This window comes from Lissotriton helveticus, chromosome 2_1, assembly GCF_964261635.1.
Source record: "Lissotriton helveticus chromosome 2_1, aLisHel1.1, whole genome shotgun sequence".
Classification (NCBI taxonomy): domain Eukaryota; kingdom Metazoa; phylum Chordata; class Amphibia; order Caudata; family Salamandridae; genus Lissotriton; species Lissotriton helveticus.
This window is the reverse complement of record NC_136059.1, coordinates 1,190,447,168-1,190,473,775: the sequence shown is the minus strand read 5'-3', so window position 1 is coordinate 1,190,473,775 and position 26,608 is coordinate 1,190,447,168. Positions and strand designations below refer to the sequence as shown.

The following is a 26,608-nucleotide window of genomic DNA, read 5'->3' as shown; positions in this document are numbered from 1 at the left end:
GGCAGACTTGCATGCTCTATGACTTTGGTCTTTTCAGAGATGTGTTTATTGCTTATGCTATATTGTACTGTGCCATTTTTTCTTATAAAACCCAATAAAAAGTTTGAGGAAAAAAATTAAAATCTCTCAGGAAAGTACAGCCCCTTCTTATAGAACCATCAATCCAAGGTTTCTTGGTTTCGTCAGGTGTTTTGTGGGTGCCGGTTTTGAGTGTTCCTTAATATAAAGTAAAGGGTATTCACTGCAAGTCTAGAATCGTCCTTTTGCTGCCCTGGTTATTTTCAAATAAGCATCTGGGGGTACTAGTAGTGGACCTTGTTTTATCCGTAGCAATACTCCAGAAGTGAAAACAGTTTCTTGTACGAGAACTCAGTGCAGGAATGTCTTCAGTACCCCATATCTGGTGAGTTGGGAGACAAATATTAATTTATGAAAGGAGAGCCTTTCACCAGAGATTGCTGATCATAACAGCACTGCTAACATGCATGGCCTGGTATGATCAGCCTTATCGTCAGAATCTTTCTCTGAACTCCCTGTAAAGGCCTACCTATATTGCAGGATAGGGCATTATAATAATTTATGAATAAACAGTTTTATTAAAGATTCTCTTCATTATAATAGTTTGGCTCTGGCTTTCTTCCCCCGTGAGCAATGCAGGATTTTGGGAATTAGGGATTTTGTCAATGTTGTAGAGATGTCAGAGGGGTTTTCAGCAAGTATAAAACTTCCCTTCTAGCAGGCGCGTTGACTTGGTACATTTCTTCAATACAATCCCAGCTAATTATGTTTTTCTCCCTAATGAGAGAAACGATTCAACAAACTGGACACACAGGGAGGTGTGGCAATGAGTAGCACAGCTTTAACCCTTATGACTCTCCCACCCAAGGCAAACTATAATGCTGCCTACCAGAGATGCCTCTTTTCAGCATATTGGACCATGAAGCAAAGCTGGTCTGAATAGGGCCAGGCTGCAGTTTGATAGTGGAAAAGAGCCAACAAAATGCTCCTGTTAGACCAGCTGTCTCTAGCAAGGGCTCCAACAATGGAGTTTTACAAGTCCACAATCCAAGATTACCAGAGCGTTACGGACATGAATAGTATGAATAGTATGGGCATTTCATACAGAAACTTGTAAGTTATGGGCAATGACCAGTACAGGGAGTCATGTTTCAGAAAAACGACCTAGCAGAGCTGTGCCATTAAATCTCAAGTTAAGAGGAGTCTTCGGTTTATTTCTGTGATTATACTACAAACAGCCAGATTCATGGAGCAAAAATCGGCTCGCAAAGGGCCAGATTCGCAGCGAGCGCTTTTTTTGCATTTGGGATGATTATTCATCATCCCAAATGCAAGAATCGCTAATTTTGAAATCGCTAAATTGCGAGGAATTGCATTTAAGGAATCTATTTGAGATTCCTTAAATGCAATTCATGAACCATTTTAGATTTGCGAATTCGCAATTCTGGGCCGCTATTTACCGCGAAGTCTGACTTCGTGGTAAATAGCGAAAACTTAGAAAAATGCACTTAACTGCATTTTTAGGTCGAGCGACCTATCTCAATGCGCATGCGCATTGAGCGGAAGCTCGATATAAAGGGGCTTAAACAGAGGTTTAACTAGCTGGCGATTTGGTGCTGTGCCCGTGCGCTTTTAGGTCAATGCGCAAGCGCATTGACCTAAAATGCGCGTGCACAGCATCAAATCGCCAGCCATCTGCCATCTGTTCCCCAGCAGCTCCGCCCCACAAGCTTCCCCCAGCGTGCACTCTGGCTCAGCTGAGCCGCACTCCTCCCACACCTCTCACACACAAGTGAAGCTTCACTTCAAAGGCCCCCGCATTTCTCCTCCCCCCTCCCCACAGCAATGCCGGCCGTACTTCCACTTTGACGGCCGCAGGCAGTCTCTCGTGTTTCTCCTCCCCCCCCTCCCAGTGTTTTTTTTTTTTAACTTGTTTCTTTTGCTTTCAGCACTCAGCTTCCTCGCAAACAGCATTTAACCCCCACCTTTTAGTTAAAAAACTATTGTTACTGGTTTCCCTGGCCTCCTTAGTGCCGGTCCGCCAGCTCCCATGTCTGTCTCTGCTTCTACCTCATCCTGCGCTGCCCCGGAAGATTCTGCTTCACCTTCCGCGTCCGCGACCTGAGCCTGCTCCGCCTCCGTGGTCGCTCTCTCCCTCCTTATGCTACTGCCCTCTCAAGCACTGCCCCTTGTGCGCTTTACGCTGCTTCCTCCTTTCCCCATATGACCTCTTTCTTGTCTGCTGCTTCTGCCCTCCAATATTCTCTCAGACACACTCCATGCTGCTCCTTCTTTCCCCGCACCACTATTTCCGTGACCCGAGCCTGCTCCACCTCCGTGGTCGCTCTCTCCCTCCTTATGCTCCTACCCTCTCAAGCACTGCCTCTTGTGCGCTCTATGCTACTTCCTCCTTTCCCCACATGGTCTCTTTCTTGTCTGCTGCTTCTGCCCTCCAATATTCCCTCACACACACTCCATACTGCTCCTTCTTTCCCCGCACCACTATTTTTTTCTGCCCACACTGGCTTTTTTTTTTTTTAGATAATGGTTATTCCCCTGCCTTCAGCCTAAAGCTCACCTGTAACTCCGCCCGGCCCACTCCCTATTCCTCCCTGCCTCCAGTTCCCTCAACCTGCTCTTCCACACCCCTCGCAGCTCTTAGTCTTCTTCAATATTTTGGAGAGTCTCGCAGATGCTATTTCCCAACGGGTTGGTTCGCTTTAGAAAAGACAGGAATTGGTTCAAATATAAATGTATTTTTCTTATTTACCGCTCCATATAAGGCCAATAAGTCCTGCAGCGATTGCTCTCAGCACTCCTATCCCCTGCAGCACATGTTCTTGTTATTTTAAAAAAAGTTTGTTTCTACCCTCAATGACAGCGCATTAGCTCAACTATGACAGGTTGATTGGGTTAGAAAACGAGGTTTTGAACCGCAAGCGTTCTTTCATTGGCTAACACCTTTACAGCGACGGCATGACCGCTGGCTCCTTTTCTGAGACGCAAACAGTATCGCTGCACTAAAAAAAAAAGCGAAAACATTCAGAAGCTTTGTTAAAAAGAAACTCGTAACGGGCAAGGCATGCACAAAGATGACAGTGGGTTAAACAAGCATTGGCATAGCCAATAGGTCTCGCCTTTAGGACCTTATAGGTGTTTTACGAAAGCTATTGCATTTGCCAATGTTTTTAAGCTGTGTTGAAGAGCAGCATGGCTGCTGTGGAGCATGTTCAAAGTTATAATGAAAAAGTTTTATAAGCATTTTTCTTGCTCTACATATACCAAAAAGACATTATGTACAACTGAACGACCCTACTAAACAAGCATTGGCATAGCCAATAGGTCTCGCCTTTAGGACCTTATAAGTATTTAGTTTTGCAGCACAATATCCTTGGTGCAACAACATCAGCTGTTGCATGGCTAAACCTTGTACCTTATAAGTGTTTAGCCATGCAACAGGTGATTTTGTTGCACCAAGGATTTTGTGCTGCATAGCTAAATACTTATAAGGTCCCAAAAGCGAGACCTATTGGCTATGCCAATGCTTGTTCTTAGTTGTATGTTACACACACACACACACATGTCCTTTGGACATATGTGTGCGCAACACCAGTGTAAATCACCGTTTCAGGGGTGCTACAGGGTGTCCTTTGGACACCCTGGCACCCTTGAAATCGCATCCTTATTTGCGATTCGCTAATTGCTAATCGCAAATAAGGAATGACTCCTCATTCATTCCTATGGGCCTTTGGCCCATAGGAATGAATGGGGAGTCATTCCTTATTTGCGATTAGCAATTAGCGAATCGCAAATAAGGAAGCTGTAGAAATCGCTATAAATTTTGCGATTTCTACATGCATCCCGTTTTGAGAGTCTTTAATAGCGATTCCTTAATAATCGCTATTAAGGACTCGCAAAAGAGGAGCATGATGAATCTGGGGGTATATGCCTACAAAGGCATTGGGGCTTGAGAGGTTGATAAAACCTACACCGTTTGATATAAATCGGCAGGTAAGACATTAGGTAGGAGTGCGGTCTCTGTAAAGCCATGTTTGAGTGGGAGAAAGTATGAGGACGTCAGAGGATTAAGCATACAAAAAAGTGATGGATGAAATCTTTGAATTAATCCCAGCCACCGGTAATTACTCCGGACGCATCCCAAACTATCGTTATTTTGCACACCATGTTACCTCAGTTTGGACCCAGCTATATCCATTTTTTTTATACATCTTTTTTATTAAACATACTCGATAAAGGTACAATTCCAGATTGTTCAATAATAGGGAGCACAGGGAAATCAAGATAAATACAGACACAGTAGGATAATGTTTGGAAATCATGAGGAGGGGGGATCCTCACAATCAGGGGTACAGGGGGGAGCACATATATTGCCACAATATTAATTCAATGGAGCCCAAATCTTAGTCCATTTTCGGGGACATCCCCGGGCTGCGAAAACTGTCTTTTCCCTCAACATGCATCAATCAAGATCTTTCTTCCAATCCTCAACTTTAGGAGCTAGTGGCGCCCCCCAGAGTTGTGCGATGTTTTTCTTAGCGATCATGCAGCCCAGTGTGACCCATTGTATAGCGTGTGTATTGAGTTCAGTGGGTTCCCAGATATTGAGAAGGCATCTAGGGGACTCTGGCTTGATTTCAATTTCCAGTTTTTCGCTCATTATTTCATGAATTTTGTGCCAGTACTCCTGAATTGGGTCGCAATGCCATATGATGTGTATGAAAGTGCCCCGTGTTGGTGCACCCCCTCCTGCAGGACCCATCTGATGGACCTCCCATGTGTACCAATTGGGGCGTGTGATGTAAATTCTGTGCAGTATTTTTAATTGCACAAGGCGGAGACGCGCTGGGATGGCAACAGTTTTGGGAGAGGAGACTGCCGTCTGCCAGTTTTCGGCATCTAATTCGAACCAGTCTCTAACCTATCTTTCTCGTAGGAACAGTAGGGGATCGTCTATGCTGTTAATAAGTTTTCTGTAAGTAAGAGAAATAGCCTTTTCAGGTAGGTGACCGTCGAGTAATCTGTCCTCTAAGAGGGAATAGTCAGGTGGGGAGGAGTCCCGGGGGCAGTGCTGTTTGCAGTGCGTGTCGGATCTGCAAGTAACAAAAACGCTCCGACTCTGCCATCTTATACTGACGCTGAAGGGTGTCAAAGGTCTTCACATCATTTTTATCCCAAAGGTCTCTAAATGTGGGAGATGCCAATTAGATCCCATTTGTCAAAGCCTTTGGAGTTGCCCAGGTCACCTAGCCTCTGGGAGTCCAACAAAGGTGTGGCAAGAGTCAGTCTGTTGCTCCAGCCTAATGATGTAGTCGCCGAATGCCATATCTTGACTGTGTGGTTAGTGGGACCAGTAAGTATATACTTGTTCGGTTTAGAGTATAGGGCACAGGTGTAGGCTCCATTTGGAAGGATCCATCTGTCCATGTTGAACCCCGGGTCGTCGGGCCGCCGGTAGGTGCCATGATTTATTGCAATAAGATGTGCTGCCCAATAACATTTCTTGATGCCGGGGAAGCCAATGCCCCCATCATACCAGCTAAGCGTAAGTTTTGTTAAAGCGATGCGTGGTCTCCCATCCCACAGAAGGTCTCCCTGTAGCCCCTCTATTTCTTTGAAGTATGAATTTGGGACAGGGTCAGCCGAGTTTCGGAGGAAATAGAGGAGGCGGGGCAGGGACATCATTTTAAAGAGGGCAGCCTTTCATAACAAAGAGAGTGGAAGTGATTTCCAGTTTTTGATATCACGTTTGAGCCTTTGCAACAGGGGAACAAGGTTACGGGCAAATCGGAGTGAGCTATCAAGTGAGATGAATATACCCAGGTAATTGAATCCTTCTGAAACTATTGGAATGGGGCAGTTTCGAGGTAGCGGGGGGGGGTCTCCACAGAGGACATGTAGGAGAGATTTCTGTAAATTAATACAAAACCCAGGGAATCTGCCAAAGATGGCCAAGATATCAAATGCAGCGATAAGAGACCGTTTGGGGTATGTAAGCTATAGAAAGATATTGTCTGCATATAGGGAGGTGCGGTCTTCCCAATCTGCCGACCACCGCAGTCCTCGAGTCAATACGCCCTGACGAATCCAAGCCGCTAGGGGCTCGAGAACCAAGGCGAGAGAGGGGATATCCCTGACGGGTCCCTCGGCTGAGTAAAAAGGCTTCCGATTTTTTGTTATTCATAACTACCTGTGCCATAGGGGAGCTGTACAATAGGAGCACTTGCTGAAGCCCGGCCCAAATCACAATTTAGTGAGTACAGCGAAGAGATAAGGCCATTCAATTGTATCGAATGCCATGGTGGCATCAAGGGAGACAATGACAGCATCTTCACAGATAGTCGGTGCCCTGCCCAAGACTCCATGGTCTCTATGCAGATTCAAAACAGTGTTTCTCCTGGGCATAAACCCCGATTGATCCGGGTGTACCAGACCACTTATTTCCTTGAGCAGCCTATTTGCAAGCACTTTGGCTAAGAATTTAGGTTCTGCATTAAGCAATGAGATAGGGCGGTAGGAGGCGCAGTCCGTTTTGGGTTTCCATTCCTTATGAATTGGGACAAGGGTTGCAATTCTTTGGTCCTGGGGAGTGACCCCTGTTCTAGGCTGTTTTCGAACATAGACTTCAGGTATGGGCCTAATTTGTCCGGACGGAGCTTGTAAAGTTTGATCGGGATACCATTTGGGTCAAGAGCCTTGCCCGAGTGAAGTGCTCGGATTGCGGTTGCTTTTTCGTCAGCGGTGAGGGCACTGTCCATAAATGACCGGTCACTGTCGATAGCACTGGAGGGAAATGTCTCTTAGGAGTTCGGAAGAGTCCGTCTCGGTATATAGCGCAACGGAGCTGTAGACTGTAAGAAAGTGTGTTGCAAAGTGGTCAACTATGTCTTGGGGATCTGTTATGGGGGTTCCCTCAGCGCCATTTAGTTCCTGGACAAGTCTACTGGCATGTTCCTTTTTTCCACCCAGGCGATTAATTTCCCCGCCTTATCTCCCCAGTCGTAAAGTCACCCCATTCTATCTTGCCCTAGTAGTTTAGCACGGTCAGCGACTAACGCTCTGTATTCGTCCTGTCGGAGACGTAGGGTATGCAGCGCATCCGGTGACTGATTAGAATTAACGTCCTGCTCGAGACGACCGATATCTTGCTCGACATCGGAGATGTCTTTTAGCTTGTCTTTTTTGGATCCCGCTATTAGAGAGAGAGTCTTACCTCGGACCACCGTTTTAAAGGCTTCCCACAACGTTTGCGGTGAGTCAACAGTATGATCAATTTCTATAAAGTAGTTGTCAATGGCTTTGATCAGGTTCTTGCGTAATTTCGGGCTTTTTAGATACCAGGGGTTGATAGGGGCAACACGTCCAGCCTGGGAGTGATCAAGAACAATATGGACCCAAAGGGGGGAATGGTCAGAAATGCCCCTATGTAGTTGACGTATCTTGTGGATATCTGTAACCTGTGGGGCAGGGACAATTATATAGTCCAAGCGGGATAAACTGTTATGGGTCCCAGAGTGGAAAGTGTGCTGGATCTTGTCGGGTGGTGTGTTCTCCAGCCGTCTACTAACCCCATAGATTCCAAGAAACTAGAGAAGGAGTGTACAGTGTGAGGGATTGTGCGAGGGGGATGCCAATCTAATGATCCTGATATTATGGAGTTGAAGTCGCCACCAAGCACGAGGTGCCCCTCCGGTAATGCCAGGAGTACTGTACGGAGATCAGAAAATGTTGCAGTCTTTAACACTGGTGGTGCATATATTGACATAAAAGTTATAGTTTGGCCCTCCCAAGTGCCCGTAATACCAACATATCTGCCACGGTCGTCCACATGAGTGGATGTGTGTGACATGGGGAACGACTTCTTTTGCATGACGCCCACCCCTCTGGAATTGGACGCAAAGCCAGCATGTGCCACCATCGAGTAACCCCATCTATGCATAGCTTTACAAGTGTTACCGATAAGGTGAGTTTCCTGAAGCAATACTATGTCCGGTGCAAGTCTCTTGACATATTGCAATACTATACTACGCTTGATTTTGTCCCCCAACCTGTTAACATTCCAACTTAAGATTTTGACTTCCTTGTTACTTTGTACACCCATTGTCCTGCTAGTTGAGCGCCACAGTGGCCTACGCCACAGACCGGGTTTGCACCATTAGAATAATGTAGAGAACAATAAACAAAAAAACCACAGAACCACTGAAGAAAATACCCCAACCCAACAACCCCCCACCCCGCTGCCCTGCCCTCTGAGCTCAAAACTGCCCATCAAAAAACTTGCAGAGTGCCTGTCGCCCTAAAAAGTTCAAAGGAAGAAAAAACAGAGGGGGAAAGCGGCGGGCTCCGCATCCTGCCCTATGTTACATCACTGTCACACCCTTGTTGAACATTGAACGTAAGGTCATAGATAAAGCAGCAGACCCCAATAAGTAAAGTACTTACGTTTATCTCCCCTCCCCCAACCTGCCCCGCATCAAGTGTTCCCTTTACTTCTCAACAAGGCGAACATCTTCTGAAACTCTGCCTCAAGCGGCCCACTGTTCGCATGACCCCCGGCTCCTCGCTCCTCTGGGCTTTTAGTCCCTTGATAGTCAATCCAGTCCGCAACTGCCTCTGGACGATCAAAAAACCATGCCCTCCCCTCCGCCTCGACTCGGAGGAGCGATGGGAACAGCATTGAGTATTTCAGGTCCCTTTCTCTCAGGTCGCGTTTAACAGATAGGAAGGATCTCCTCTGCTTCTGCACTCTTTGCTTGAAGTCAGGGAAAAAGGAGATATCAGCATTTTTATATATTGGAGGGGGGCACTGGCTCTGGAATTTTGGAGGATCAAATCCTTGTCCCGGTAGTTTAGGACACAAGCCAACATGGGATGCGGGGGAGAGCCAGGCCTGGATCGTCCGCCCGAGACCCTGTGAGCCCGTTCGATCACAAAAAATTTACTAAGGCCTTTGGGTTGCTGGTGTTTGAGGATAAGGTCTTCAACAAACGGGTCTGGAGATTGTGCCTCCGATTTCTCTGGAACTCCTACGATACGCTCAGCTGTGTCTCGGGGGATGACGAAGATGGCGGTCGCGTGGTAGACCGCAGTGCAGCACTGACTGGAGCTCCTGAGATGCTGAGACGTTGATACCGAGCTAACCCCCTCTGACTTTGGTGATGCAGTATGAAACAGGGTACAAAGAGGAGAGACTCATGCGAGCGCATTTACACGCCATTAGTACCTATATCGGGCTGACGGTACTACGCTATCTGGCGAGAAAAGCCTATTCATCCCCAGAATTGTGTCGTGAAAAAACCCGGGAAGGAAGCCTTATAAAACCCCAGCACAGCCCCTACCTGCAACGCAATTCGACTCATCCTATTATCCCGAATCAGGAGACCATGGCACCGAAAGTGGTTGCGGCACCGAAACCGGCTCCGGTATCTGCAGCCGCCAAAGTCAGGGCAGCTAAACTGGCGAAATCTACGCCACAGGAAGACCCCCAATTGACATTGTCGGGCGCAGGAAAAGCTCCCCCAGCCGAACCGCCGAGTCTAAAGACGTCGAAGAAAGGTGTTGCTGCTCGCTCCACCGGCCCTACTGTGGCTGACCTCTTCCGAGTAGCTGCAAACCCGGGTTTGGTTCCGGTTCAGCAGAAGCAGAGTGAGTCGGTCCCCGCGGTGGGAGAAGAGAGCTGCATTACCGAGTCTGGGGGCTCAGGCGATGTGATTCCTATGCAAGAGCAGCTGGAAGCAACTGAGAACAACCTTACAGAGACCCCAGAGACCCCAGAGGAGAGGGCCGAAGGTATGCCTTTTTTACATATAACGGTGCTTTATGAGGACGCAATGGCAGTCACTCCGGATATCACTAACTCGATTGAGCGAAAGTCTGACAGTGCTCTTGCAGCTCACTCTCCTAAGATCTTGAATGTCGTTTTGAGTAACGACCAGATGCAAGCAGAGGGGGCAGCTAGTGGAGAGCATCAAGTAATAGACTGCCTTTCGGAGGTCGCTTTAACAGTTTTACTAGATACTGAAGCTGAAAAGGACCCGAGTGATTTCTTTTCGTTCTCCGAGAGGGGTGAATGGTCAGATGACGACGCTTCCTCTACTACTACTGATGAGTCTTAGTGATCAAACTAATGCACCGAACACCAGAGTTAAAACTACCCTTAAAAAGAGATCTACACGTCATGGATCGAAAGAACTAGCCTGGGATCACACGATTAACCCACTTAATACCCCTCTTGAATCTCTCCCTAATGACTATCTGGGGCAAAAAAAATCAATCGGATACACCAGCTGCCTCAGCAGTGGATACCATCTTACAGGCCATCTCTATACACCGGGAAGAAACACGCCAGGATGCACGCAAGAACCAAGCCGCAATGCGCAAGATGCAGGGGGTAGTGCACAAACTGGCTAAAACATGCAGTTCTTTTGGAGATCGGCTCACGGAAGTAGAGTCCCGCATGATGTCTAATGAATCAGAAATGGCTACTCATCAGGAGCGCGTAGACTCACATGAAGCGCAGCTAACTGACATTAAGTGGAAATTGGAAGAATTCGAGAACCGTCAACGAAGAAGTAACCTACGAGTCTTAGGGATTCCGGAAGGGGAAGAGGGGGGGGGGGCAGCAGCATGAGGAGGAGGGGTGGTAAAAAAAAAAATCAAAAAAAAAATACAGCCCCAATATTAAATTCACAGCAACAGTTCAGACAGTAACAGCAATAGTAATGGAAAAATTGTTTATTCAAAAAAGAAGCCTTGACTTGACTTTTCTAGAAAGATTTTTTTAAATGGCAGAAGGACTTAACACTTTTTTTACGAAACAACAATGGGGAAGTTAGTAATTTGTTCTTGGAACGTGGCAGGCCTGAACGATAAAACTAAGCGAGCTCGCTTTAGTGAAATAATCAGACAAGGTTTATTTGACATAGTCTGTTTGCAAGAAACTCATCTTCCTTGGGGCAAGAGAGAGCTATTAAAAATCTTTGGTTATAATCTACTCGCTTCTACGTCCCAAATATCCAATACTCGAGGAGTAGCGATTATTGCCAGAACATATCTAGGTGAGCCCAATCGCAAATTAGTAGATTCTCAAGGAAGATGGGTTATTGTAACTTTAACTTCTGGTAAAACCATATGTTCGATTTATGGTTCAAATAGGGACGAACCAGCAATTTTCGAAAATCTAGAGCTTGAGCTCGCTTCTTGGCCCAAATCACTAATACTATGCGGGGACTTAAATATCTCACTAGGGTCATTAGGTAGAAATGCTGTTCAAGTTAATTATGTAGGTCGGAAGCCCAGGGTATTCAGAGCCTTTAGTCAGTTGAGACTTAGCCATGATTTGATAGATATTTGGGATACAAAGAATCATAGTGATCCCGGCTATACGTATTTTTCGTATCCACATAATCGATACGTGAGGTTAGATTATTTTTTTGTTGTACGTAGTTTGGCAACCAAAGCGGAGATAAAAAAACTCCCAAAAATCGTGTCAAACCACAATCCATTAGTATTAACCTTAGATATAACTAATTTTGCTAGAACATTCACTAAATGGATGTTTGACAGGAAACTTTTGGTAGATGAAGGATATGTAACCTTTATTAGAAAATGGGCGGAAGGATTCTTTGATATAAATCGATACAGTGCCTCTAGAGGGGTTGTATGGGATTGTTTTAAGGCAGCACTCAGGGGCGAGACAATAAGTTATGTGGCTCGAGTTAAGAAACAACGAGAAGCCAAGAATTTACAATTAACTCGCGATTTGATTAAAGACGAAGAGGAACATGTTCTAACAATATCCCAGGGCACTGATGGTGTACATATCCTTCATCGAATAATTATCCTCAAAACTCAAATAAATAGTTGGTTAACTAAGCGTTCAGCCGAGACTTTCTAAGTACATCGAAAAAACGTATATGAAAACGGCGAGAGAGTCGGCAAGCAGCTTGCGCTTCGCACTCGTCAGAAGGCTTCTTATAACTCGATACGCTGTATAAAAATAAATGATATCGAATATACTGATCCCGATCAAATAGTTGAAGGATTCCGGCAGTACTATCAAGATCTCTACTCTGATGATAACCCACAAACTAAAGTAGAAGTTAGAAACGCCATGAACCAATTTATTGGCATTACAGATCTAACAGGAACTCTAGACAACTTGACGAAGTTAGACCTTGAGAAACAAATTAGCAGTACTGAATTACAGTTAGCCATTTCAGGCCTGGCTGCTGGGAAGGCTGCCGGCCCCGATAAAATTCCTCTGGAAATATACAAAATATTAGGTACTATGATACAGCCCCTCTTACTTGATCTTTTTACCGGCATACAACTAACGGGCAAAACTCCAGATTCTTGGGCTGAAACGGATTTAATTATTTTTCACAAAAAAATAAACCTGTTGAGAAACCATCTTTGTACCGACCTATCTCCCTGATTAATTCAGATTCCAAACTTTATGCAAAAATTTTAGCCAATCGGCTCGGGAGGGTTGTTTGGTCTCCCCCTGGCACCACAGTTTTATCCCGGGCAAGGGCACGACGGATCATATTCGCAGAGCTATTGCACTTTTCGACTACGTGTCTAATGGGGGGGGGGGGTGGGGGGCAGATGTCAATGATCCTCCTCGATGCCGAAAAGGCTTTTGATCGGGTGTCATGGGAGTTCCTGTGGAGTATTCTTCTTCTAAATAATTTCGGGTCTATATTCATCAATTCTATTCAAGCTCTGTGTTGCCACCCAAGGGCAAGGCTACAGATAATGGGGAAAGAATCTAGGGCAATAAATATATTTAGGGGAACAAGACAAGGCTGCCCCTGCTCCCCTATTCTTTTTGCCTTGTATATTAACCCATTAATTATTAAATTACTACAAAATCAGGAAATTAGACCCATATCTATAGGCAATTTTGATACGAAAGTTCTAGCTTATGCCGATGATTTGGCGATTGTAACATCAGATCCCGCAGAGGCAATTGCACAAATCGATATAATAACTCAACAATTTGGTTTATTTTCAGGATACTCGTTGAACAAAGAAAAAACAATTATCATTTGTACTGATAATACTACATATAACGACCCCCGGAGAGTAGAAAAAGCCATTTATCTAGGGATATGTTTAACATCTAAAATAGAGGCAATTAACAATTTGAATTATGACCCCTTAATTAAAAAGATCTAAAGAGAATTGATAGTTTCCATTTATCTATCATAGGCAGGGGAAACTTTGTAAAAATGAATATATTCCCAAAACTACTTTATTTATTTCGTGCAATACCTTTAGCAGTTGAGTATAATACTCTTAAAGTAATAGACTCATTATTAACATCCTTTATGTGGCAATATGGTAAAAATAGAAGATCTCTCAAATACCTTTCATTACCACAACATAGAGGGGGCTTAGCCCTCCCTAATATTTTGCTGTATCACTGGGCGGCCTTTCTCCAACAAATGGCTCCCATGCTTAGTACTTCGGCGATTGGCACGCAAACTTCATCGCCAGAAGTACCCTCTATATACGAACTATTATTAGGGAAGAAACATCAAGGTCTCCTATTAAAACAATTAGAGCCAAGTTACTTAAAAAAAACAATATGTAAGATAATTAATAATTCTTGGAATATATGGTGCAAAATTTCAACATTTCTGACAATTCCAAAATATAATAGATATACTCCCTTATGGGATTCTTCGCTTTTGCCCCCCTTAATAAACAATGATATGGCTAAGATATGGAAAAGAGCAGGCATAAGAACGATTTGGGATTTTAGTGGAAGTGAAGTAGACCTCAAATTTACTACTATCCAAGAGAAATACGACCTTCCCTGTAGTCATCACTTTTAATGTTTGCAGATTAAATCTATTATTAAATCTATTCTGAAATCTAAAACTCCTGGGATTTTACTAGGAAAAATATGACTATTAAATCAGTTAAAATAGGGAAAATATATGATCTGCTCCTAGGTAGTTTGAAGGATGATCTAGAACACACAGAATCATCATGGGCGGTTAGACTCACTAATCCCAATGTAGATATTGATAATAGTTTATTATTAGCATCCAAGATACTCATGTCTTCGAATCTAAAAGCTCAGTTATATAAAACCTTATTTAATGTATACTTTACTCCCGCAAAGTTGTTCATTTGGGGTAAAAGATTGGATGATCACTGCCCAAGATGCGGGCTCGGCCCGCCGATTTAATGCATATGTTTTCTGAATGTAGAGAGCTAACCCCGTCGAAAAATGAGTTGGGTAAATATTGGGAAGAATTATTTGAGCTACAGCTTCCAGTTTCATCCACGTTATTCATTTAAGAGTGTGATAATACACTGGGTTTGAGTAAGCTTCAGGAAACATGTCTCTTTATTGGAACAGCGGTGTTTAGAATTTTACTAGCGGCCAACTGGAAGGATACAGTTCCCCCAACCTTTCAAATGTGGTTGGCCAGGTTTTTGGCCATATATAATCAAGAAATGGCAGTATATGCAACTAAGGGAATGCTTTCTAGATTACGGGGTCAGAAAATTTGGGAACCAGTTGAAATTTGGATGAAAGGACTAAAAGGAGGTTCCTAACTAGCTTGATTCTTGATGTATTGATAGCAATGTATTTAACTTAAGCTATGTATATATGTAAAATATAGAATATTTTAGTATTGCGAAATTTTCTTTATCTCAAATATAATACTGCTGTTTACGGATTATCGATTTTCCCTGTATAAATCCAATGTTGCTTATTTTTGTTGTTTTCTCTATTTATCTTTTTTGTGCTGTTAACATAGATGCTACGTATACATTTAATTGCTGAGAATTCATTTGGTGCTGTTCAATAAACAAATTTTAAAAAAAGGAACTCCTACGATACAGAGATTGTTGCGACGAAGTTGGCCTTCGTAATCATCCAGCTTTGGGTCCGTGAGATTTTGGGAGTCCTGTAGTTCCTGGACTTCCCTTTGCAACTGCGTGACATCACCCACTAAGTTGGCCGTTGTGATTTCCAGCTGCTTCACTTTTTCTTTGAGTTTCCCCATGTCGGCCCTGATGAGATGGTCAATGGCCACTGAGTCCAGGAAGGTCTTGACACCTGTGATTGCCTCCATGACGTCTTTGAGGGAGAGCTCTGGCTCTCCCTCCCCCGAGCCTCCCTGTGCTGCTTCGTCTGATGGACGGCCCTGCTGCGAGTCTTTGGTCACCGTGTACCGATCCAGCTTGTTGGTTTGGACTGGTTTCGGTCCCCTGGTCCCGGTCCCTTTAGTGGCTCCATTATAGCAGCCAAATTGAGCCACAAATTGACGCAAGTTACTTTAACTCCCTCACGAAGTGTTATCCCATATGTTGGTCTGCAGCACTTGTAGTGCCACTTAAGTAGTGGTGGTTGGGTGATGTAGTGTTTTGCTCTAAAACAGGTTTAATAAGAGTGACACTGGAAGTCCTGCACCAATCCCAAGCACCGCAAGGTTGGAGCCAAAGCAGGTAGATAGAACAAAGGGCATCAAGCCATGGGGCCCCCCAGCCCCGTAGGGTGAGTCGCGCTGGGTACTGGAGCCACACGTTGCAGTCAGATCCGCTCCTGATCTCACCCGTGGGAAGAGAAGGTGAAGGTGACCACCCAATCACTATGTGGGGGGGTTCCATGGGGAAACTACAGCGGGAAAGACAGAGGCCGTGCCGCCACCGGTAAACGTCCCACAGTCTGCGCCCCTCCTCTGGCCTCAAATTGATGTGCGGACTGGTGTCCTCCAGGTACCTTAGCGAGGTCACAATCGTCACTTTTGGTGTATTTGCGTGCGACCCCCTCTTCAAGTACTTCCGTTATGGTCAGAGTGTCACACAGTCTCGGCGCCATCGCTGTGAAGTAGCAGGATGTCTGGGGCTGCCAGTCGGGAGAGCTGCTGCCGTGGGCCCCAGCTTCAGGCCTCTACATGGGCCTCAACACACAGATGGCCAGAGGAGTCCGCTTAGTAACACAGAAGGCAAAGGGGCCGTCACAGTCAGGGGCGCGCTGCCGCAAACCGCCGCTCCACAGCCAGCGCTCCCCGCTCCCCAACAGCCGTGCTTTTAGATTGCTAAAGTACCTCGATTGCGGGCCAATGATCGCCCCCGCTGGTCTCTGTAGTGAGAGCCTCTCCAGATGTTGATGGCGAGTCAGGGTCACAAATCGCATAGCTGCCTTGCGTTTCAGAGTGAAGGTCTCACCTCGGACCGCGGCAGGGTGTAGGTGTGCGAGGGCGGCAGCGATGGAGTAGGTGTAGCGAGAGGTTCAATATATGATTCGAACCGCCGCCATTTTGTGTATCGCGGCCGGCGCACACTGTCTCTACGCAGCTTTAGCCCCGCTCACTCTCACCTGTATGCCGCCGCACCTAGATTGATGTTCTTGCCGCCTCAGGTCTTCAGGGCAAAGTCGGGTAGCTGCAGTGGTGAAAGGTCGCGGTGGCGCCCCTAACCGCGGCGCCAGTGCCAGGCGAGAGTGGGTTAGCTGGAGCCCTGACGTGGGAGGCGCCGCTACTGTGGGTCCCAGCCTCGGGACCCAGCTATATCCATTTTTGACCTGACTCCTGTCAGAACAGTCCAGCCTGAACTGCCAAGCCAGGTCCTCCCTGAAGCACATCACAAGCAACACAGGGCCGGTTACACATTAGTTATGGGCTCATCAGCCAGGTACAACTTGGTTTCAGTGACAGTACACGTGGGACCCACATCTGGGCATACCCGTCTCACTTAGGTCAACACACTAAAGTAAACAAAAAAGTGATAGATGGAATGCTTGAATTAATGACATTGTTAATTGCTCGGACCACATCCCAATCCATTGTTATTTTGCACACTAGGTCTCCTCCGTTTTGAACCAGCTGTATGCAAATCAGTCTTGACCATGCTCCAATTGGAAAAGGGAGAAACAGTACTGCAAACCTAGGAACAAATTCTCTGCTGTTGACGTGTGCAAGAAAAAGGGAAACAGAGGGGAAAACTTCCAGTCCTCCAGTACAACCGACCAAAAGCATACTCTAATGTTGAACCATCCAAAAAGGAAACCATACCGAATAGCACTTACATTTCTTAGGACCTATTAAGTAGGCAGAAAAAAAGAGTGTTATTAATGTGCTCGACAGGGCCATGCCAATTGGTTTTGATCTTGATAATGTGAATGAAACTATATTTTGAAAGTATAGTTCGGGCTAGAAGACCCCCAAGAAAAGAACATATGATTGAGAATACATGATGCACAGCAATCTAACCATATAAAACATTTTACTTACGGCTACTCCTTAATGCTTCATACTGCGACCTCACATTCCGCAAATAGGTTTCAAAATCTTCCTCTGTTGCAGAACTGTAGAAAGTAAGTATCACTTTATTTGAATCTTTTTACTAAACAATAAACAACCTTATTGTATACCTCACATATATAGATCTATTTTAAGAAAAGGAACATCCCTTTCCCCACCATTTTACAGACAACTAATTACTGTTGCATCTTTTACCCCATGGGAGCAAAGGGGAGGAAGGGGATTAAGCTTTTGATTTGCTCTTGCAACACATCTAAATACACCATTTAAAACATCAATGCTTAAAAACACAATGATGCAGGGTGGATGGTGCATCAGTTGTCCAACGAACTAAAAGTGTTCCACTGATGAAAAACATCACAAAGTCATACTGTGTCAACCCCTCTTTTTCGTTTTCTTTCCTCTGAAAAACACCTGCAGCATCAACGTGTCAAACTACCTTTGCATGGGCGTGTTAGTCTGTAAGGAAGGATCACATAAGCTTGTACACCCATATCCAGAAAATCTGTACGTCCAACAACTCCCTGTTCCTGGTCATGTTATATGATTTGAGATGAAGTAGGACACTGATCCTTGTGACTTAAAGCATGGTGAGATTTTATTATTTTCTTGCTATGTGGGATTTTAAAGAATCTGTGCACCAGCCTAAAAGAATATGCTTTTGTTCTCCTCCTCTTTCTCTCTCCACAGAACGCCTTTGCTATACTTGGCTCTTCAAAACATTAAGATAAGTGAGGAATGTTCCCATCTGCTGTTCCGCAAGTTATTTACCTCCCAATTCTGTGCTTTCCCAGACCCAGATATAGGAAGCCTCTTCTCATAACGATATACTGCCCCACACCCCTAACCAGAGTGGAAGACTTATTCGGCAATGCCCCCTCATCTACACCTGGTGCTAATTCCTCCACTAGACTTTATTCAGGGACCAGGGCTCCACCTCTCTATCCTGACAGGAGGAAGCCTTGCTCACTCCCATGCTGCGCCTATGTCCCATCACAAGTATTTGCCTCACTACCCACTGCTGCTCTTGCAGTCAGGGGTACCACTTCTATTTTTCTCCCCTCTACCGGACCCCCATCAGTACCTTCATTTCAGTGCTGTTTGAACCAATGATCCAACTACTTCTGCAGCCTAGAGAGCTACATATATGCACAGCACGTTCCATACAGCTACTTTCTTGAATACACTGCTGTATATGGGGCAGTGGGCTTCACTTTTTCCTTTTTCTTTCTATTTGGAGTTAATTCTGTGATCATTTGTTTGTCAGGAAGGGTTCAACACTTTGTTACCTTTGGGGCTGGCATTGGCCATGATAGCTACAGCACATCCACTAAAACGGTTGTGACACTCACACCTCAAGAGCGCAGGGTTCACTCTCTAGCCCAACTGGTCATGCCATGCAAGTATTTATTTACGCATTTAAATTGATGGGGGACATACAAACATGTAACATACTAGTAAAATGCGTGTACTGTAATGCAAGTTCATCAAGAGCGCCCCTATTCCTACTCATGGAAATACCATATTTTCATAATATAGGGCCACATGTATCAAAAATCAATTTTGCATTCCCTAAATAGTGAATTGTTTTAGGTAATTGCTATTTAAAGAAAGCAAAATGGTACGTAGGAAAATAGCGATTAACTAATAGCAATACCTAAAGATTCACAATCGCAGTTAGGTAATATTACTACATTTGTTGGTACGGGCCTAAAGGCCCATAGTTGCACATGATTATGGATTATATAATTTGCGATTACCTAATTGGTAATCGCAAATTAGTTAATTGAAACACGAGGGTGCCCAGGGCCTAAGGACTCCCTGAAGTACCACCCAAAAATAAATGTGCACATGTAAAACACGCATATGTCCCCTTGAAAAATGCTTTTTTTGTGTGCATTATGCACAAATTGCACATGGTTACCATCGACTTGGCGTCAATGGTAATAGCATTTCCTAAATGACCAGTTTACATTTAGGAAATGCTTGGTACACATGCTTAGGGAATCGCAAATTGAGATTCCGTATTTGTAGTTGCAATTTTAGGTCATGACAATTATTTGCGAGTACCCAAAATTACGCCTACAAAGCTTTTCATACATCTTGGGGTTAAGAGTTACAATTCCATTCTTGAAGCACTGCTAGTAGTTAAGCACAGATACATAGCTGTCCATATGGCAATAGAGTGCAGCAGGGCACCAAGTCAATATGTAAGAAATACATTAGGTTCATGGCACTCTCACGGGGGAAAGGTTTGCAGCATATACATTTAAGCATCCTTTCTTGGACTGTAAATGGGCTGGGCACGAAAATGAAATTAGGTTTTATTTTAAAGTATCTACCGCCGTTATTGTCTATGGGAGTGTGTTGCAGTACTAGTGGTTGCTGATGTGTGGTGCTGGAGTACATTTAAAAATGCTTTGGGCCCTTTTCGGATGTAGAAATTTTAGAAGTGCAGTTTGTGAATATTAACGTGCTTACTCTTTAGTAGGTGGGTGTTTGTCCCCTCCAAACCCATCCCTTAACCCTACTTTACTCCTCCCTTAACCCTTTCTCTTTAGTAGTAAGTGTTATAAATTGAGTTTCTGGTTGGTAGAGGGTATGCACCCTGTCCAAGCAGGAACCACAATCCTAGTCAGGGTATGTCATAACAAATCCTAAATTATCCTGTGCTCACTCTCTGGTAGCTTGGCACAGAGCAGTCAGGCTTAACTTAAGAGGTGATGTGTAAAGTATTTGTACAACACTTCAAACAGTAACATGGAGAAAACTCCACAAAAACACTCCACACCAGGTTAGAAAAATTGAGCTTAATTTTATAAATAAAACAAGACCAAAAAGACAAAAATCCAACAAATAGAAGTCTAGACATGAACTTTTAAAGAATGAAGGTAAAATAGCGCGAAGAACCAATCAGCGCTGAAATGGGATATTTGGTGGTCTGGACTGGGGTAAAGTCGAAAGCTCAGGCCGACCACGATGGAGCCTGGCTGGACACAGGGACCCACTTGTTCCGGAATGGATCTTCGACACAGATGTGAGGTGCAGTCGGAGCTATGAGTCGGTGTCAAACCATTCTGTGGACAAGATGCATCGATTTTCTCCATCCAACTTCGGCAAGGAGTCCGTTTTGAGTGTGATCCCGAAGGCGATGCGCCGGGTCCGCTCCAAGCAACCACACGTATTGCCTGGTTTCAACTCACACAAAGGTGAAGGTGTGCCAGGTTGGATGAGGATGCTTGAGTTCTGGTTGTAGCAGCACTTTATACCCACTTCCAAGGGCCCAGAACTGGGCTGGCACCACTTGTCAGGGCAAGACTTGCAGCAAGCAAAGTCCTGGTGCTGTAGCAGGATGAGTTGAAGTTTTTGATGTCCTTGAGGCTTAAAACAGGAGGCAAGCGAGCAAGCCCTTGGACTCACTCTGGGTTTAAGTGATGAAGGTGCAGTCCTTCTCAACCAGGCAGGGGAACATCAGGCAGCAGGGCAGCTCAGCATTGCAAGGAAAGGGTCCACCAAAGCAGTAGTCCTTGCAGAAGCACAGCAGTTCTTCCTGGCAAAGTCTTCACAGTTCCAGAGGTGTATTAAAGTCATGATGTGCCTTTCAAGTGGGGGAGACATCAAAAAAGCTTTAAAGTGCACAGATGTCCTCCCTCCGTCCCTGGCTCCAGACTCACTACAGGGGCTATGAAGCCCTTTGTGTGTGAACAGGACAAAGCCTATTCAAGAGCAAGTGTGAGCAGTGCCCAGCTCTTCCCTCCCATCACCCAGGATGGCCCATCAGAAACACCTAAGATTCCCTTGTGTGTGGCAGTTTAGAGGGAATACACAAAGCCCAGCTGTCACCGAGCTCAGACTGAACAGAGAGAGACATGCAACAGGCACCAAATGGCTCAAGTAAGTAAATGCCAACTTTCTGAAAGTGACATTTGCTAAACTGTAACTTAAAATCCAACTTCACCACAAGTAGTGATTTTAAATTCTGGGACAAGTGATACCAAACTAAAAAAAAAGGTCTATATCGTCACAATTGGGAATTACACTTAAAAGATGTAATACGGTAATCCCAATGTTATCCTGTGGGAGAGACAGGCTCCGCAGGAGAAAAAAACAAAATTCTAAGCTTTTGACGAATAAGACATGCAAAATGTAAAAGTACATGCCCTGCCTTTTAAATGCAGCGCACTCTGCCCTCCCTGGGTCATGCAGGGCCTATCTTAGGGTTGACGTATATGTAATGTTATGTTATATAATTGCATTTATATAGAGCTTACAATCCCAGACGAGACATTAAGCGCTTTTTCAGCGTGTAGCACGCTACTCCTGAACTCAAAAAGGATTAGTGGGGAATTAGTATAGTGAAATATGAGATTCATTTGAGCAGATGATATGTTAGTCTGTTATTTGGATTGAGAAGGATAGTGGAGGGATACAAGAGGAAAAGGTTTGCATTTATATAGCGCTTGCTACCCCTGATGAGGTGTTGAAGCGTTTTTCAGCGATTAGCATGCTACTACGGAGCCAGAAAAGGCTTAGTGGTGTGTGATAAAGAGGCCGCAACACTTACCGTCGAATCACCCGGGAGTCGACATTCCGGTATCTGGAGTCAGCCTAATGCACCCTGGGACTTGGAGGAAAAACAGTGTGCAGCCAATTACCCTTCCCGTATGCTGTTTCCCCACAGCGAGAGCAGAGGAGGATACCGGAAGCGGGAGGAGTTGAACCAGGAAGGGGTTGTCATCAGCCAATGAAAATCGGAGGAGACAGGAAGGAGTCATCGTCGACCAACATCGAGGAAGGAGACGTGAAGACGGAGACCGGAGGAGAACGAAACAACCTGGAAGAAGACGACACGGGAAGACAGAAGAACGCGAAGGCTGCCGGAGTCCAGGAAGAAGAAGACAAACCTGACGAGCGGTGGTCCGAGGAGTGGTGGAACCCACCGAAGGAGGCTGGGGAGCGGCCACAACTCTGGAGAGTTGCGGCAGAGTCGGTGAGTCCTACCGTCTCCGGGGACACGGGAGGGGAGAGAGGGTGGCGGGAGGAAGGTTTGGGATAGGGGTGTGACTAAAGTGTTTTGTTGTGGTTCGCTAAGGAATTTTTTTTTTACAGGAATGTAGCAAATCATTTAGGGGGACCCTTATTTGCTGTTTGGTAAACCGGGCACTTTTATTCCAGCCTTTTCACTACCTCTTTGACGGCATATATACCTAAATATCGACGTTTCAGTCCGTGATTCAATTCAGTCTTCCTTTTCTCCCCCCCAAAAAAAAATCTTTGAATTCCTTCTTTCTTCCCTTTTTGGGTATACAAGTGCACGAGCTCCTTTACCCTCACTTCCTCACTCCCCGGTGCGGTGACTGGTGGCGTGACAAACCCCTTTGCCATAAAATAATTTGCTGACGGCTCTATTTTCTTCTCTCCTATGAGCCTCCGGGGAGATTCCACCGAGAAGCCCGAAGAGGAGTGTGACCCACAGGCCCAGGAAACTACAACCAGCTCCCCGCCAAGTGAATCCGGAGGAATCCGACAGGAGATACAGGCAGCTGCCAGTGATAGTTCACTTGATAATTCACTTGTTGGCACTAAACAACACACTTTTGGCAAATCTATTCAGCCTCCTTGCCTGTTTATCAAACCCGCCCTCCCACATGGTGAATTAGTCTAGGGAAATATGAAATTAATTTGGGCAGTGAAAATGTTAGTTTATTATTTGGATTGCAAAAGGAATAGTAGAGGGATAGAAGAAGGGTCTAGAACGTTTTTTTTTCTGGGAGTTTATAGCAGTAGGAGGGGGTTTGGGATGAGTAATAAGGAAAAGTTTAGGACGGGCAAGAGGTTTATCCTTTTAAGGTCGAAATGACAGTGTAAACTGCACATACAGGCTCTGCAGTGGCAGACCTGAGCCAAGGTTAGAGGGTTACTTCAGTGGGTGGCACAATGAGCGCTACAGGCCCACTAATAGCATTTAATTTACAGGCCAGGGCACATATAGCACACTTGACAAGGGATTTATAAGTAAATTAAATCTGCCAATTGGAGTTAAGCCAATATTACCATGTTTAGGGAAGAGAGCATGAGCACTTTAGGCCTGGTCAGCAGTGCATAGAGTCCTAAAGTGAACAAAAACAAGGCCAGAAAATGGAAGAAGGCAGACGAAAAGTTGGGGGAAGACCACCCTAAGGCTGTCAGATCCAACAGTAAGTATTGCCCATTTTTCGGCACTTCCTGTGCATTGCAAATTTAGTTCTAAAACATATACTTGTGTGCAGAAGTTGAGGTGGCAATCTGTGCGCCGCAGAAACATATAGGAGAGGCGGAGGCAGAACTTCAGCACCTAGGTTTGGGAACCAGATTGTGTAGTATGTTAGTAATTCTATTGCAAAAGTAAAGTTCTACAAAATGCTGTTTGTAAATAGGCCCTTTTAACAAGAGGTAAGAAGTGTGTAATTGGGACAAATGCTTTCCTGATATCTATTAGATTTCTTCCAAAATATTGAGGAATCTTCAAATTACATCCGTACCAGTGAAGTTTTTGCATAATTTGTTTACATTAAATGAAATACGGTTAAAGACAATATATATTTTGATCTTCGATTTTTCGCTGTAGATTTTTACCTTTCTCTCCAGCTGACATTATAAAACAAGTCTGCACAGTTTCACATCATTTTTGTAGAGTTAGCAATAATTGGATCTCTTAAGTCATGAAACAATCTAAAACGAAAATGTTTACTGCTCACCTTTTTTGGTTGTCGCCAGTGCCACCAGACTGCATCCTTTGCTTGAGCCATTGGATCCTATGTTGCTACAAAATATGTTAAAGTAATATTAGTCAGGAAAAGTAGGGGGCTACTGCAAACTCAGGAGGCCACATCTATCTCAACACTGTAATCAATTATCTACGTTGCTCTGGGGGGGAGGCAGGGGGGGGGCAAAGTGTCAGCTCAATTCTACAATTGGCTAACTTCACTTTAAGTGATGGATTTATTTTCTTCCATAAGGAACACATCCACACAAACATTTGTTCCTTTCAGTACAAGGAATTACTAAGCAAAGGTGTACTTTCTGTGACCGAAAACATATTTTTGATTATGGCATCTTTTTTCATCCTTTTTTAAATAATGGCAATGGTCTGGCAGAAACCCCTACAAGGAAGTTTGACAAAAAAAAGGAAAAAGCAAAAACCATGGCAAAACAATTTATCCAAAATAAAGTTCCAGACAAAGTCAGACCTATTGGCTTTGCCAATGCATGCTACTAAAATCTGTCATAGATCCAATTAAGAGCATGGAATTTTCTTTCTGTAATAGGAGTTTAGCGAGCATGAGGTTTGGAATAAGAGTGTGTGGCAGGGGTGTTTGGGGCTGGGAGGGTGGGTTGTAAGAGGCTGGGGTGCGTTTCATGGGATGGAGATGCGGGTCAGCTCACAAAACCATACTGCAAGACCATCTTTCATAAAAGCAGACTGAGAATTAGATTATCAAAACATTAACCGTACATAATTCTCCCCGAACAAAAAAGTAGATATCCACCTAATACTATTGCCTGAATCTGAAAAAATTGAATACATGGTGAGGTTGGTTAGATTTAAATACAAGTCCAATTTTTGTACAGATCTTAATTACGGTAGATATTTTGTCAGTCTGTATTTTGGACTACATAGAACCGTGTGGGGTCCAGTTGAGAGAAAATTTAAGGATGAGGTGGTGAAGAAGGGTAGAAACATTTAGGGGTCCATTAAGATGGCGGACGGACAAAGTCCGTCCACCATCCTGTCGGGGGCAGGTACCGTCCGCCACAAGGGCGGAGGAACAGTGCCCCCAATTAGGATGCACCCACCACAGGGGTGGGTGCATCCCACATTTTTAACATTGCGGCGGACGGTGCTTAAAGCACCGGCCGCCGCAATGTGAAAAATGCTTGTTGTGCGTTTCACAGCACAACATGACAGGCACCGCCCAGTGCCTGCCATGTTGTGCTGTGAAACGGTACCCCCCATGTGCACCCCCCACCCGCCCTTAACCCTGGGGGCCCGCAATGGGCCCCCAAATCAGGAACCGTACGCCTTTTCGTGGCAGCATTGCCGCCACGGAAAGGCATTCCTCCCAGGCCATCCTAATATGGCTGGCGGTGTCTGATAGACACCGCCACCATATCAGGCCTTTTCCGCCGCGGTCGCAAGGCGACCGTGGCGGAAAAGCAGCAGACGGTCTTCCCCTCCGCCACGGTCCCCCCCCGCCGTTGTAATATGGCGGGGGGAAGAAAGGTGGCGGACGGGCAAGGATGGCGGACGGATCGCCACCGCCTGCATGGCGGTGGCGATCTGTCCGCCATCCTAATGGACCCCTAAATTCGGGCAGAACGGACAACATGCTTCACTGTTGGGATTTACATATTTAAATAGTGCCCATTATTTCGAAGTAACTCAAGATGTAAATAAAGTGATTTGCTCAAAGTTATATAATTTTGGACAAGTGGTGAAGCTGGAATTAAATCCCAGATTCACCATGATACACTGGTTTAATTTTAATCGATGTACTACATTATAGTGCTAGTGTTACAACATGGGCATAAGGTGTCCACTAACGTGGACGGAATATATAGTTTGACAAGAGAATAGGAAGCAGTTTTACAAGTGGGTGGTTTGCAAAAAACAGAGAATCTCAAGATTTCAAAATGGTCACAATAGCATTACCACCTGGATTGAGTCCAACATCACCAAGTTACTTTTAGGATAAAAGGTAGTGACTAGCCCCAATTTCTAGAAGGGTAAAGGGACTCCCTAATTTGTTAGACCAGACAATCTTAAAATTAGCCTCAAAATTACTAGGTGCACATTAGGAAAATCTTCCTTACCCGAACTACAGTTCTCCAACTTTTCACAGATTCACACGCTTGAATTTGTTTTGTCGTCAGGCTGGCAATACTTGGCAGTAAATGTTAAAATAACAGTGAATAAAGGGACTCATTTACCAAAGTGCTATGCTCCACCAAACCACCTCATAGGAAACAACCGAGAGTCAATAGCTGAAAGATATATGAGCTCTGCTCCACTTGGAGAATTCAATAGGCAGAATTTTTGAGCTCTTTAACAGTGAAAGGTAATTACAAGAGCAGTGGAGAGTTGTGATGTTAATGTTTGCTGCAGAAGCACTGTGATTACTAGTAGCGCCTCCATGAATTACTCACTTTGATTCGCATATGTCAGTTACGACTATCAAGTAGAACAGACATAACGCCAGAACGGAATATACCTTTAAATCCCGCATTCTTTTACCCCGCAG

At 44.8% G+C, this 26,608-nt stretch overlaps 1 protein-coding gene across 2 annotated transcripts in view; it reads right to left on the bottom strand.

Moving 5' to 3' along the window:
- The window catches only part of AP1AR (adaptor related protein complex 1 associated regulatory protein), a 196,346-nt gene that overhangs the window by 25,520 nt on the left and 144,218 nt on the right, over positions 1-26,608 (bottom strand). For both annotated transcript variants that reach the window (XM_078676066.1, XM_078676067.1), the window contains 2 exons: positions 24,065-24,129; positions 17,298-17,371 (listed from right to left, as the gene is read on the bottom strand). In XM_078676066.1, the coding sequence (XP_078532192.1) occupies positions 17,298-17,371; positions 24,065-24,129 (139 nt within the window). The remainder of the gene's footprint in view (positions 1-17,297; positions 17,372-24,064; positions 24,130-26,608) is intronic.